This window comes from Budorcas taxicolor, chromosome 1 (assembly GCF_023091745.1).
Source record: "Budorcas taxicolor isolate Tak-1 chromosome 1, Takin1.1, whole genome shotgun sequence".
In the NCBI taxonomy this organism is placed as follows: Eukaryota; Metazoa; Chordata; class Mammalia; order Artiodactyla; family Bovidae; genus Budorcas; species Budorcas taxicolor.
Window position 1 is genome coordinate 215,784,153 of NC_068910.1, and position 14,370 is coordinate 215,798,522.

At 40.1% G+C, this 14,370-nt stretch overlaps 1 protein-coding gene across 1 annotated transcript in view; it reads right to left on the bottom strand.

Annotated features, from left to right (window-relative positions):
* Positions 1-14,370, bottom strand: part of COL6A6 (collagen type VI alpha 6 chain) — a 119,129-nt gene that overhangs the window by 46,643 nt on the left and 58,116 nt on the right. Inside the window, 2 exon segments of the mRNA XM_052642887.1 lie at positions 10,950-11,012; positions 12,605-12,667. Of these exon segments, the coding sequence (XP_052498847.1) occupies positions 10,950-11,012; positions 12,605-12,667 (126 nt within the window).

Below are 14,370 nucleotides of genomic sequence, written 5' to 3' on the forward strand. Positions count from 1 at the left end.
TGCATCGGCGTGAATCACCCGTGGGTGCACGTGTGCCCCGTCCTGAACCCCCCTCCCCCCTCCCTCCCCACCCCATCCCTCAGGGTTGTCCCGGTGCACCAGCTTTGGGTGCCCTGCTTCATGCATTGAATTTGCCCTGCTCATCTGTTTCACATATGGTAATATACATGCTCCAGTGCTATTCTCTCAAAGCATCTCACCCTCGCCTTCTCCCACTGAGTCCAAAAGCCTCTTCTTTGCATCTGTGTCTCTTTTGCTGCCTTGCATATAGGATCATCATTACTGTCACTCTAAATTCCATATATAGGCATTAATATACTGTATTGGGTTTTCTCTTTCTGAATTACCTCACTCTGTATAATAGGCTCCAGTTTCATCCACCTCATTAGAACTGACTCAAATGTGTTCTTTTTTATAGGTGAGTGATACTCCATTGTGTATATGTACCACAACTTGCTTACCCATTCGTCTGCTGATGGACATCTAGGTTGCTTCCGTGTCCTAGCTATCATAAACAATGAGCATTGGGGTACACGTGTCTCTTTCAATTCTGGTTTCCTTGGTGTGTATGCCCAGCAGAGGAATTGCTGGGTCATATGGCAGTTCTCTTTCCAGTTTTTTAAGGAAGCTCCACACTTCTCCACAGTAAAGAAAATCTCTTTACTGGTGCTGGGAAAACTGGTCAACCATGTGTAAAAGGATGAAGCTAGAACACTTTCTAACATTTTACACAAAAATAAACTCAAAATGGATTAAATATCTAAATGTAAGACCAGAAACTATAAAACTCTTAGAGGAAAACATAGGCACAACACTCTCTGACATAAATTACAGCAAGATCCTTTATGATCCACCTCCCAGTGTAATGGAAAAAAAAAATAAACAAATGGGATCTAGTTAAACTTAGAAACTTTTACACAATGAAGGAAACTAGGTGAACAACAGCTAGTTGTTAAGGTGAAAAGGCAGCCTTCAGAATGAGAGAAAATGACAGCAAATTCAGCAACCGACAAAGGACTAATCTCCAAAATATACAAGCAGCTCATGCAGCTCAATACCAGAAAAACGAACAACCCAATCAGAGTGGGCCAAAGAACTGAACAGACATTCTCCAAAGAAGACGTACAGATGGCTAACACACACATGAAAAGATGTTCAACGTCACTCATTATTAAAGCAATGCAAATCAAAACCATAATGGGGTATCACCTCATGCCGGTCAGAATGACTGCCGTCAAAAAGTCCTCAAACAATAAAGGCTGGAGAGGGTGTGGAGAAAAGCCCACTTTGTTGGAACAGCTTTAGAGCAAAACATTCAAAGATCCCAACTCAGAGCAGCCCAACTGCCTTCCTATGTTATTGACACTTGGGATTGAACTTTTCCTTGGGGATTTCCAAACATATGGCAACAGAAATCTCTTTTGGTTAAACTGTTTACAGGTACTTGTAAATAATCCAAACACTAGTGAATTGAAGTCATTTTCCCATTTTTTTTGGCCATGGCTACTATAATTTAAAAATAAACAAACCAAATCTGTATAATAAGCATGATACTAAGTTAATTTTGTTCAAGATGAAAAAACTAACATTAACTTTTCATATTTTAAAAAAATTAAAGATTTGATAAGATGGACATAAAAAATTTCCTAATAGGAAAGACTGCTGAACAACGAATTCATTTCTAGGGAAGACAATAATAATTTTCCTACAACCCCCAAACAGGGAGAGTCTCAGTTTCCTCACCCTCCGTGGCTCTTATTCCTTTCCCTCCTAACTTTTACTTCCATCGCTGCATGGAGTTCTCATGACCTGTGTGTCCAATCCAGCTGACTTTATAATGTTATCTTACTTGAATTTAATACTGTGTTCTTCGAAGCTTTTCCATTAACTTTTGTAACACCCAGTTACCATGGTTTTCCTGTCTCCTCTCTGGTTCCTTCTCAGTAACCACTGAAGACTCCCTTTCTATTGGCCTCATAAATCTCCATGTACCCAGGGCTCCTCTGACCTTATTTTTTTTTTTTTACTTCATCTGCTATTCCTGAGTGACAGCCCCATAGATTCACATACCACTTCCATAAAATGATCCTAAATATACGATTCTGGTCCAAACCACTCAGCTGGCCAGCAGATTCATCTAGTAAGACGCCTATTGGGTATTTCTGAAGAAGGAAATGGCAATCCAGTATTCTTGCCTGGAAAATCCCATGGATGGGTGTTCCCTGGTGGGCAGCAGTCCATGGGGTTGCAAAGAGTTGGGAACAACTCAGCAACTAAACAGTTGGGTATTTCATAAAAACTGATCACCAGAGATAGTTATATTCACCACCAGTCACGCTCAGTCCTTTTCATAAGGGACGGTGCCACCCTGACTTCCCTTGAAACCCAGGTCAGAAACCTAAGAACCATCCTAGACGCCTCCCTCCAGACCATCTTTCAAAGCCATTCAGCCACAAGTGCTACAGATTCCATTTCCTCTCTCTGCCCATCTCGCTTCCGTTCCCAAGGCCATCACCTACTTTCAGGTTCTTCTTGAATGCGCGCCCCAATTCCCAGCTTCCCTAAATGTAGCCTGGCCTTGCTCTAATCCATTCTCCTCTCTTTCTCCCTTTTGACTTAAAATGTCAGGCTGACGACGCTCTCGCTTTGTCTGAAATTCTGAATTCTAAGCAGGTTTCACAGTAATGCTGAAGGTCTTTATTGACACGTGAAATTCCTCCAAATGTGGCTATTGCACGCCTGTGCGTTCATCAGTCACTCTAGGGTCATGCTCCTCAAACCACGTGAAGTTCTCAACCTCTTCCTGTTGTCTTACGGCTCCACACTTGGGCAAGTTGCTACTTTAGCTGTTCCATTTTCTGTCTAGGGAGAAGTACAATCTCCCTTTCCTGAAAAATCTTACTTTCAGCATCACTTTTTCAGGAAGATCTGAATCCCCTGGATGAATTGGACGGCATAATTGTCCCACAGATTCCCCTACTCTGTATGTAGTTGTTCATTTATTTCACTCATCCACTAGATGCCAGCCTGGACACTCCTTGAAGGAAGGGACATGTCTTATTGACTTTGTATTTCTGGAACTTAGTATTGTACGTAGAACCAATCGGTCCACCCATCCATGCCTCTATCTATCCATCCACTTATCCAAGAATGGTCCCCAAGAGGGATGAAATAGTGTGTTTAACTTGTTGGTTTTCCATGTGAAATTTGTGTGTATTTCACATGTACATGAAACATACTTCTAAAGTAGAAGTTTTATTTTTCCTTGACAATAGGGATGTATTGGAAGTCTTATTTAAGAGCTCATTTTTTTGTGTTTCCCCTAGACATAAAGAGCTCTTTGAGACAAAGCAGACTTCTCAGAGCTACTCATGTATAGTCCCTACAAGCACACACAAGCACAGTGGGAGATTATCCTGTTTGAAAGTCATCCAAAGTAAAAGATTTCTTGGGTGGATGGATGGATGGGTGGAAATGGACAAATTTGTAATCAGAACATCAGAAAACCTGATTCTATTTCCTGGGCCAGATCACACAAACTGGGGTCTGTGACTGCTTGAGTGGCGCTCAAGCTTCAGTGGATTGTTATCCAGATATATCACCCACTCAAATACTGCTGATTATAAAAGGGACATGTTTCTAAAGGAAAGAAGGAAAATTCCCTGTGACTCCCAAGATATCGAGTCAAAAAACTGACTTGATCTGAGATGAAGAGGAGCTGTGGAGAATAAAGAGGTGCCCAGAGCATCAGCCCTACTGGACATGAGTTGGAGCAAGCTCTGAGAGTTGGTGATGGACAGGGAAGTTTGGCGTGTTGAAGTCCATGGGGTCGCAAAGAGTTGGACATGACTGAACGAACTAAACTGAACTGAAAAGGAAAGGACATTGGTTAGAGGTCAAATCTCCATTGGCTTTGCTGTAATGTTGGACTTTTATTGAGCATTTATTTTGGGCAAGGCATTCTACTGAGATGTATATATTCTTTGCGGCTCCATGGACTGTACCCCTCCAGGCTCTTCTGTCCATGGAATTCTCTAGGCAAGAATACTGGAGTGGGTAGCCATTCCCTTCAGGATATTTATATATAGACGTATTCAATCCTTACAACAGTACAATGAGATACATGTTTCTAACACCATTTTGCCAGTTAAAAACAGATTCTCAAAGCATTTAACCCCAAATCACTCAGTTAATAAGAGGATGAGATGGGAACTGAACTCAATTCTGTCTCTAGAGACTGAACTCCCAGCCACTCTGAGGCCCATGTTTCAGATAGGATTTCAAAACTCTGACCGTACATGTACCATCTGAGATTGGAGTTTTAAAAACGTGAATCTCCAAACTTGATGCAGGAGGCTGGGGCAGATCTAACCTCCAACTTGGGCGATCTAACAGGTTAGAGAGATCTAACCTCCAACTCTGACACAGAGTCCTTGGCAATCACAACTGCTTAAGTGAGGATAAAAAGGAGATGCTTAGAGCTTAAATGTCATTTTTTCTTTTCTTAATGTCTTAGGTAGCGTCTTATCAGAGAGGGTTGCACTAGGATTTTGGGATAAATGGCTGGGACGCTGCCGAGAACATGTTGACTTTGGATAGGCTATGACAGGGCAGGGGCAGAAGACGTGGGTCCTTTCCACACTGAAAAGAAATCCGTCTCACTATTTTTATGGGGGTAAAACTTTTTCTATACTCACAACCAGCAGATATCAGGCTGGGATGGAATACCTCAAGGAGACAAAATTCTCAGCTTCTGGAAGAGCCAGATATGAGCTAAGTCTGAGAAAATGAAAATCAAGAGAGCAGCAAGGGGAGGGTTAATGCAAGAACACACGCTGAGACACCTGAGAAGATGCTGACCTGTACAGTTCTAGTCTAGGAGACAGCCCCTGCGCTCAACTGCTGATCTTTCTTGGTATACCCTACACTCTTGGTATCCTGATCTTTCTTGGTATACCCCACATGCCATCCACATCGAACCATTTATGGCTTCCCAGATTCACTTTGATCTCTCTTTGTACAACACGGTTCCTTTCCCATGCCTGTCTCTCCCTTGGTCACCTGGAAACCACCTCCTTATCCTGTAAAAGCTAAGCCACTGTCCTCCTCCTTAAACTCCACCCTCTCTCCCACCGCTCTATCCCCTGGGTACAATTCTATTTTAACATTCAGCACATCACCTCTCAATGATGTGTTTGCACGAGTTTCCTCTATGAGATTGGGAGCATCTGGGGCTAGGGTCTGTGTTTATCTCAGCCTTTATTTCACTATCGGGCCTGACCCACGGGAAGTGTGTGTCAGCGCTTGTTCGTCAAGTGAGTGAAAGAAATGGTCGATGATCCAACCTAGATTACACAGACTGATGAAATTCAGCCATTGCGAGACAGATTATGTATTGCCATAGAGATACTACTATTCTGGCCTTCCTTGGATGGGCATTAGCATGCCTTGGGTATAGAATGTACCTGTTAGGTAATGTTGATACAATATGGTAGTAATAAATGTTTATATAAGATGCTTATTGTAATGCAGGCATCATTCTAAATTCCTATATATATTAAACCATTTAATTTTCACAATAATCCAATGTGGTATTATAACTATTATCAGTATACAATTATAATAGATATTATTACTATTCTCATTTTGCATCTGGGAAAGTTGAGGCACAGAGAGGTTAAATAAATTACCCAAGGCCACACAGCTAAGAAGGTACGAATCTGGCAATCTAACCCAGGCAGCTTGGCCCCAGACTCTGTGCCCTTGACTACTATGCCAGGCTTTGTAAAAGCTACAGTAGAAATTATGTTTTGTATTCCAAATTGGCACTGGATAATCTCAACCTTCCTTGATATTTCATAGGATGCTAGTGATTATCTCACTAATAAGTCTAAGTATTCAAGGAATAGTGCCAGTTCTAACTGGAATTAGTATTTTGCATCTATTTTCCATTTCTTTTCTAGGCACTGGTTACATTAGCAAAGGGCTTCCTTTCAAAGTTCTTTCTTCTTTTTCATTATGCTATGGACTGTATTTCTTTTATCACATATTCCTGACTGCATTAGCACGTTTGATTTATGCAGAATGCTTCAACAGTGCATAAATTAAGTCTGCAGGACACCATCAACAAAAATCACATCCCTTTTTCTAACTGTACATCCTAAGAAAAACTTCAAAAGACTGCAGTTAGGAAACACTCATCTACTTCCATTTGAGACGCTGGTCCTTGTGCTGTGAAACATTGTGAAGCCTGTGTCAGCGGATTTATAAAGCCAATAAAGAATAACTTTCTCTTGTTATTGGATTGTTTGTCTCCCATGGTTTTCCTCTGAAAGCAATAATTTTGAGATCCAGTTCATCACATCCTAAGCAAAGAAAATACTATATATTTTGAAATGGTATTTTCACTGTGTTGACAAGGGTGTTTTAAGAAAAGCAAAGAAAGAAAGGAACCATACTTTCCAGGCAGATAAACAGAAGAGCTCAGCTAGAGGGAGGTGGTGCCTTTTGACTAACTGGCAATGCCAAGAGGCTGGGTGATTTATGATATGACCAATCCTGCCAAGGCGAGGTTAAGGGGCACCCAGTAGAAGTATGCTACACTGCAATTGAAATACTTTATTTGAGTAATAGCCACTTGGATAAAATTCTGGATTCTAGAGCAAGGGAATTATCAAGCTCTGGATTTCAACCAATCTACATCTCAGTATTTCACACAAACAGATGATATAATTGTCACATATATATATTTCCTTTGGCATGCATTGTTATTTTAAAATCCCAATTTGTGGTGCCAGCAAGCTTTTTTAGATTCAAGGATGTGAATGCAAAGCAGTTGCTTTTCATTAGTTTCATTCTACATGAAATTTTAAGGTTTTCATGCTTTTCGAAGGCGCACATTCATCAAAATTAGGAACAATATCATTATGAACAGTAATTAATATGCTTTTAAATATTGTGCCATTAGATACACATTCACGCAAAGAGGTTCTTAAAATTTTTGAAGATGAACATAGCCACTTAAATGTTGGACCACTGCCCAGTTTAACTAATGGACACGAAGTAATGGACTTGCTTTATCCTCATGTGAGCCCTGAGCACAAGTCCCCACTGAGAATCATTCATTCATTTAATAATTGATTCATTATACAAATATGCATTGATTCTGTTGTGTGGCAGCACTGTTATCCTGGGCTCTGGGACAAAGTCCTAGCTCTCTCAGAGCTTACAGTTTAGAAGGAAAGACAAAGAGCTAGTCCAGTTCAGTTCAGTCGCTCAGTCATGTCCAGCTTTTTGCAGCCCCATGGACTGCAGCACGCCAGGCTTCCCTGTCCATCACCAACTCCTGAAGCTTGCTCAAACTCATGTCCATCAAGTCGGTGATGCCAGCCAAACATCTCATCCTCTGTCATCCCCTTCTCCTCCTGGCTTCAGTCTTTCCCAGAATCAGGGTCTTTTCCAATGAGTCAGTTCTTCCCATCAGGTGGCCAAGGTATTGGAGTTTCAGCTTCAGCTTCAGTGCTTCCAATGAATATTCAGGGTTGATTTCCTTTAGGATGGACTGGTTGGCTCTCCTTGCAGTCCAAGGGACTCTCAAGAGTCTTCTCCAACACCACAGTTCAAAAGCATCAATTCTTCTGTGGTCAGCCTTCTTTATAGTCCAACTCTCACATCCATACATGACGACTGGAAAAACCATAGCTTTGACTATATGGACCTTTGTTGGCAAAGAAATGTCTCTGCTTTTTAATATGCTATCTAGGTTGGTCATAGCTTTTCTTCCAAGAAGCAAGTGTCTTTTAATTTCATGGCTGCAGTCACCATCTGCAGTGATTTTGGAGCCCAAGAAAATAAAGTCTGTCACTATTTCCATTGTTTCCCCATTTATCTGCCATGAAGTGATGGGACCGGATGCCATGATCTCAGTTTTCTGAATGCTGAATTTTAAGCCAACTTTTTCACTCTCCTCTGTCATGTTCATCAAGTCGCTGTTTACTTCCTCTTCTCTTTCTGCCATAAGGGTGGTGTCATCTGCATATCTGAGGTGTTTGATATTTCTTCTGGCAACCTTGATTCCGGCTTGTGCTTCATCCAGCCCAGAATTTCACATGATGTACTCTGTATATAAGTTAAATAAGCAGAGTGACAATATACAGCCTTGATGTTCTCCTTCCCCAACTTGGAACCAGTCTATATTTCCATGTCTGATTCTAACTGTTGCTTCTTGACCTGCAGATTTCTCAGGAGGCAGGTAAGGTGGTCTGGTATTCCCATCTCTTGAAGAATTTTCCAGTTTTTGTGATACACACAGTCAAAGGCATTAATGTAATCAATGAAGCAGAAGTAGATGTTTTTCTGGAACTCTCTTGCTTTATCTATGATCCAATGGATGCTAGCAATTTGATCTCTGGTTCTGCTGCCTTTTCTAAATCCAGCTTGAACATCTGGAAATTCTCAGTTCACACACTGTTGAAGTCTCACTTGGAGAATTTTGAAGATTACTTTGCTAGTATGTGAGATCAGCACAATTGTGTGGTAGTTTGAACATTCTTCGACAATGTCTTTCTTTGGGATTGGAATGAAAACTGACCTTTTCCAGTCCTGTGGCCACTGCTGAGTTTTCCAAATTTGCTGGCATATTGAGTGCAGCACTTTAACAGCATCATCTTTCAGGATTTGAAACAGCTCAACTGGAATTCCATCACCTCCACTAGCTTTGTCTGTAGTGATGCTTTCTAAGGCCCACTTGACTTCACATTGCAGGATGTCTCGCTTTAGGTGAGTGATCACACCATCATGGTTATCTGGGTCATGAAGATCTTTTTTGTATAATTTTCTTGTGTATTCTTGCCACCTCTTCTTAATATCTTCTGCTTCTGTTAGGTCCATTCTGTTTCTGTCCTTTATTGAGCCCATCTTTGCATGAAATGTTCCCTTGGTATCTCTAATTTTCTTGAAGAGATCTCTAGTCTTTCCCATTCTGTTGTTTTCCTCTATTTCTTTGCATTGATCACAGGAAGGCTTTCTTATCTCTCCTTGCTATTCTTTGGAACTCTGCATTCAAATAGATGTATCGTTCCTTTTCGCCTTTGCCTTTCGCTTGTCTTCTTTTCTCAGCTATTTGTGAGCCCTCCTCAGACAACCATTTTGGCTTTTTGCATTTCTTCTTCTTGGGGATGGTTTTGATCACTGCCTCCTAAACAGTGCTATGAACCTCCTTCCATAGTTCTTCAGGCACACTGGCTATCAGATCTAATTCCTTGAATCTACTCATCACTTCCACTGTATAATTCTAAGGGGTTTGACTTAGGTCATACTGAATGGCTTAGTGGTTTTCCCTACTCTCTTCAATTTAAGTGTGAATTTGCAACATGGAATTCATGATCTGAGCCACAGTCAGTTCCTGGTCTTGTTTTTGCTGACTGTATAGAGCTTCTCCATCTTTGGCTGGAAAGAATATAATTCGTCTGATTTTGGTACTTAGCATTTGGTGATGTTGATGTGTAGAGTTGTCTCTTGTGTTGTTGGAAGAGAGTGTTTGCTATGACCGGTGCGTTTTCTGGGCAAAACTCTGTTAGCCTTTGCTCTGCTTCATTCTGTACTCCAAGGCCAAGCTTGCCTGTTACTCCAGGTATCTCTTGACTTCCTACTTTTGCATTCCAGCCCTCTATCATGAAAAGAACATCTTTGGGGGGGTTAGTTCTGGAAGGTCTTGCAGATCTCCACAGAACCATTCAGCTTCAGCTTCTTGGGCATTGGTGGTTGGGAAATAGACTTGGATCACTGTGATGTTGAATGTTTTGCTTTGGAAAGGAACAGAGATCATTCTGTCATTTTTGAGATTGCATTCAAGTACTGCATTCTGAAGGAGATCAGCCCTGGGATTTCTTTGGAAGGAATGATGCTATAGCTGAAACTCCAGTACTTTGGCCACCTCATGAGAAGAGTTGACTCATTGGAAAAGACTTTGATGTTGGGAGGGATTGGGGGCAGGAGGAGAAGGGGATGACAGAGGATGAGATGGCTGGATGGCATCACTGACTCGATGGATGCGAGTCTGAGTGAACTCTGGGAGTTGGTGATGGACAGGGAGGCCTGGCATGCTGCGATTCATGGGGTCGCAAAGAGTCGGACACGACTGAGCTACTGAACTGAACTGAACTGAACTGCATTTCAGACTCCGTTGTTGACTATGATGGCTACTCCATTTCTTCTAAGGGATTCTTGCCCACAGTAGTAGATATAATGGTCATATGGATTAAATTTGCCCATTTCAGAAATGGCTAAGCTAAGAAAATATAGTCTATGATAGCAGGTAGGAGACTTACTACCCAAAGTGTGGTCTAGGGACCAGCAGCACTGGCATCACCTAGGAGCTTGTTGGAAATGTAGCATCTCAAGCCCCATCTCGCACCTGCTCAAGCAGAATCTGCAATTTAAGTTCTTTATGTTTGTTCACTGTCTTGAAGGTGAAGAAGTGTTGATGTTGGACAGTCACTTCCCGTACTGGGTGTATATGTTAGAACCACCTGAGGAGAATTTGGATTTAAGTGGTCTGGAGAGGGCGTTTTACAGTCCTCCCAGGAGATTCTTATGTGTGGTTAGCTGAGGACCACTGAAGTAGCTTGTATTCTGAGTGCAAGGGTAAGCCCCTGAGAACTGGGATTAGTGAGTCATGTGACCTGATTTACATAAAGAAGGAATTCTTAAGGTCACAGTAATGGCTGAGCTGTTATCTTTTGCGTCTGTGTCTGACGTAATGACACCCTCTCTGCAAGGTAGTGACCAGAACATGATGTGGCCACCACATTGAGCGCCAAGGTCAAACCTCATACACTTTGCTGGTTCACAGGCAGTAGATAACTCCATCTGAGGAGAGGCAACCACAAGGCCATCCACATGCAAGCCAAGATCAGAGCCAGGTGCAGTCACCGTCTCTCATTACATACCTGGGGACCTTTACTTCCCAGATTCCCTTTTTCTCCTTTCATACCAGCTTCTCCTCTTGGACCCTACATATAGAGAATTAACATTATTTTCTCCCAAAAAGAGAACATTAACTTAAATATTAAAAATGGAAATGCTAAGTCAGTAATGTGGACAGAAATTGAAAAGAAAACTCCATTCATGCCTTTGGTTCTGTCTTGATCGGTCAAGTTCTCCTCTCCAAGGCATAAGGATCAAATCTAGTGTCTAAATGGCTTGGCATTTTCAGTCAAAGTGAAGAAACACTGAACAGCTCAATTTTCCAGTATTGCCTTATAATTATTCTAAAGGATCTTTGTACTAAAATTCATGTCTCTGTTACTTTAAAAGTAATTTTTACTTATGTAAATCTGAAACTGGAATAATTAAGTGGATTTTCTATTTAATAACCACACTAAAGATTCATCATAAATAAGACTTAGCACACTGTAAGACAAGATTTAGATAATTGTACATCTGGAGTATTATGTTTTCTATTAATTTTGGATTCCATATGTTATGCAGAGAAATCTTCATACCGTGTTTGGCTTTTGCATCTCATTTTAAATTATGTCATAAAAAAGCAACTGCCTATAAAATGGATGAGGAGATGTAGTATTACTTGTTTAGCATGAAATAAAGCCAGCCAATCTATTGAAATGATTCCCTACAATCCCAGTGGCAAATATTTCTCACTTGAAGGTAAGAAAAGTGAACATTTCTCAGCTGCCAAGTAAGACAAACAAAAGCTAGAAACCAATAAGAGGTCTAAGGGGTAGACTGTTTACTGCTCTGAAATGTGGATTAACTTTCTCCTCTGATGTTTAAGGATATATTGCCCAACTTCCACGCAGTAAGCTGACAACATATAAAAGTTACTTCCTTTTTAAATTTTTTTAGCTACATAGATTACAACCTTGAAAAGCTGCAGGATCATTGCTGTCCTGTATTTGCCAAAGATAAAATTTACTTCTCAAGGTTTCAAAAGTAAAAGTTTAGAGAGAAAAAAAATATTTTAACTTTCTTATTCCTGACCTTTGTTCAGCATTTCTGAGGACTTCCCTTCCCTTCTCATGATTGCTTTAGGCTACATTTTGCTCTTTCTGGCATGTTTCCTTACCCCTCATGTAATCAGTGTTAAGAGCCAACCATGGCTTGTTCTTTGCAAAGGAAAAAGTGCTTGAGGCAGCTCCCTAGAGAAGTGAGCTAGAAAGACAACTATACATCACCCCCACTGAAGACCTCAGTTCTATTCTTTGCTAGGGTAGAGCCAACTTTTCTACATTACAGGCATCCAGATACATAGCTAAATTGAGCAAAATTCCCAGTTTTGAGGCCCAGCATTTTCTTTGGCTCAAGGTCTCCCTGGGATTCACTAGTCAGCCTGGACCATTGTACAGAGACTGCTGCCCAGAGTTCATTTCCTTTTCACCTCCTGACCGGGAAAAACTCTTCATAAATATTGTAAGTTCATATATATCACCAACATGTACAAACGCTATACAAGTCAAGACTGTATGCTTCCTTACTTCATTACTCTGAAAACTTGAAACATCTGTACTTTTGCAAGGAGGTTGTATTCTATAAGGGTTCAGATTCTTCCTTCTGTTCTCGTAGGCTGATTAGTCTTGTTACATACCTGAGGGCCCTTAAGCCCCAGTGACCCTGCAAGTCCATCTGGACCTGGGATGCCTGGTTTCCCCTGTGGGGAGGGAGAATCAAACTGTTAACATTATTTTCTGAGAAACTTTGTCTTCTTTATGTGCAAGTTTCTAAATACTTTTTCAATCATAATGGCAATGCAGGATCTTTGAAAAATAAATGTAAATACAAGAAGGGAAACAAAAATCTTCTATAATCTCATCAAGGGGGGATAACCGCAGCTTAATATGTTGGTGTAGTTACTTTCATTCTTCATATACCTCATGCGTGTGTGCATATATGCACACACAAACACACACTCCCTTCTTTGCCTGTAACACTGGTTATATACTGTACCAAACTTGCCTGTAACACTGGTTATATACTGTACCAAACTTGCCTGTAACACTGGTTATATACTGTACCAAACTTGCCTGTAACACTGGTTATATACTGTACCAAACTTGGGTGTTGAACTAAAAAAACTCACAATTTACTTCACATTTTCTTAAAAGATCTCCATGCATCTATCTTACATTATTATTTATATTCAAATACTATATTATATTTATATTTAAATACTTAAATAGCTTGGGATCAAAAGTTGAGCATTCCCTTCACATTGCCTTTGAACTGTGTCACAGATAAGAATTTCAAATAAGATTAAAATATTTAATTTAGACAACTGGATAGCCTTCATTTATGTCTCAGTTGTTACACACTTAAATGAGATTAACCGTCCCTCACTGGTGCCTTTTCCTAGAAATAATAAAGAGGAAATTTCTCAACACTTTCTTTCCCCAATCTCATCTCATTCACTTCATGCTATTTGTTTTGGATTTGCTATCTATTTTGTCGCAATCTAACCTTGAAAAGTATGTGTGTATGTGTGTGTGTGTGTGTAGCGTCTGTGGATAGTAAATTCTTAGTCTTTGTCTACCTGGAAATGTTTTATAATCACTCATAGTATAGCTAGGTATAAAATTGTAGGTTATTTTTCTTCTGCACTTGCAAAAACCTACTTTGTTGTTTTTGGCAAGTGTTATTGTTGAGCAGAAGCCTGCTGCAATTCTAATTGGTTATTCCTTTCATGGGTAAAAATGTTTTTTCTCTCTGGTAGTGTTTGCGATGTTCCCTTAACATGCTGGAGTTTTACGATGATGTGATTGTGAATGGATTTATTATTTATCCTTATCATATTTTCAATCTGAGGATGTGTGCTTCTTCAATTTTGTAAAACTCTAAATCACTGCTCTTTTATAAACATTGTAAGTTCATGTATAATATATCACCAACATGTACAAAGGGGACATGATATGACAGCTGGCATGGTCAACTTTTGGACAAAACATTCGGATTATCCAATTTGTATTAAGGTTTTATTGTACTCTCTTGGTTAAAAAGGCATTTATGCAAATTATGAATATGGTTTCAGAGTTAACTGAACAAAAATTTGAAAGAAAGGTGTGTGTGTGTAGCATCTATGGATAGTAAATTCTTGGTCTTTGTCTATCTGGAATGTCTTATAATCACTCACAGTACAGCTAGGCATAAACTTGTAGGTTATTTTTCTGAAAACAACTGGAATTACTAGAGTTTGTATCTGAAATCCAAACAAAGTTAAATTTAATACTATTTGGGCCAAGTATTGTTTCTTATCTTTAATATTTAGAGTTTTTTTAAATCAAAGTGCCCATATTTAATTGTCTCTAAAGATTTGAGTTCTTTAAGTTATAGCCTAAAAGTTTTCCCAAATTTGATTCC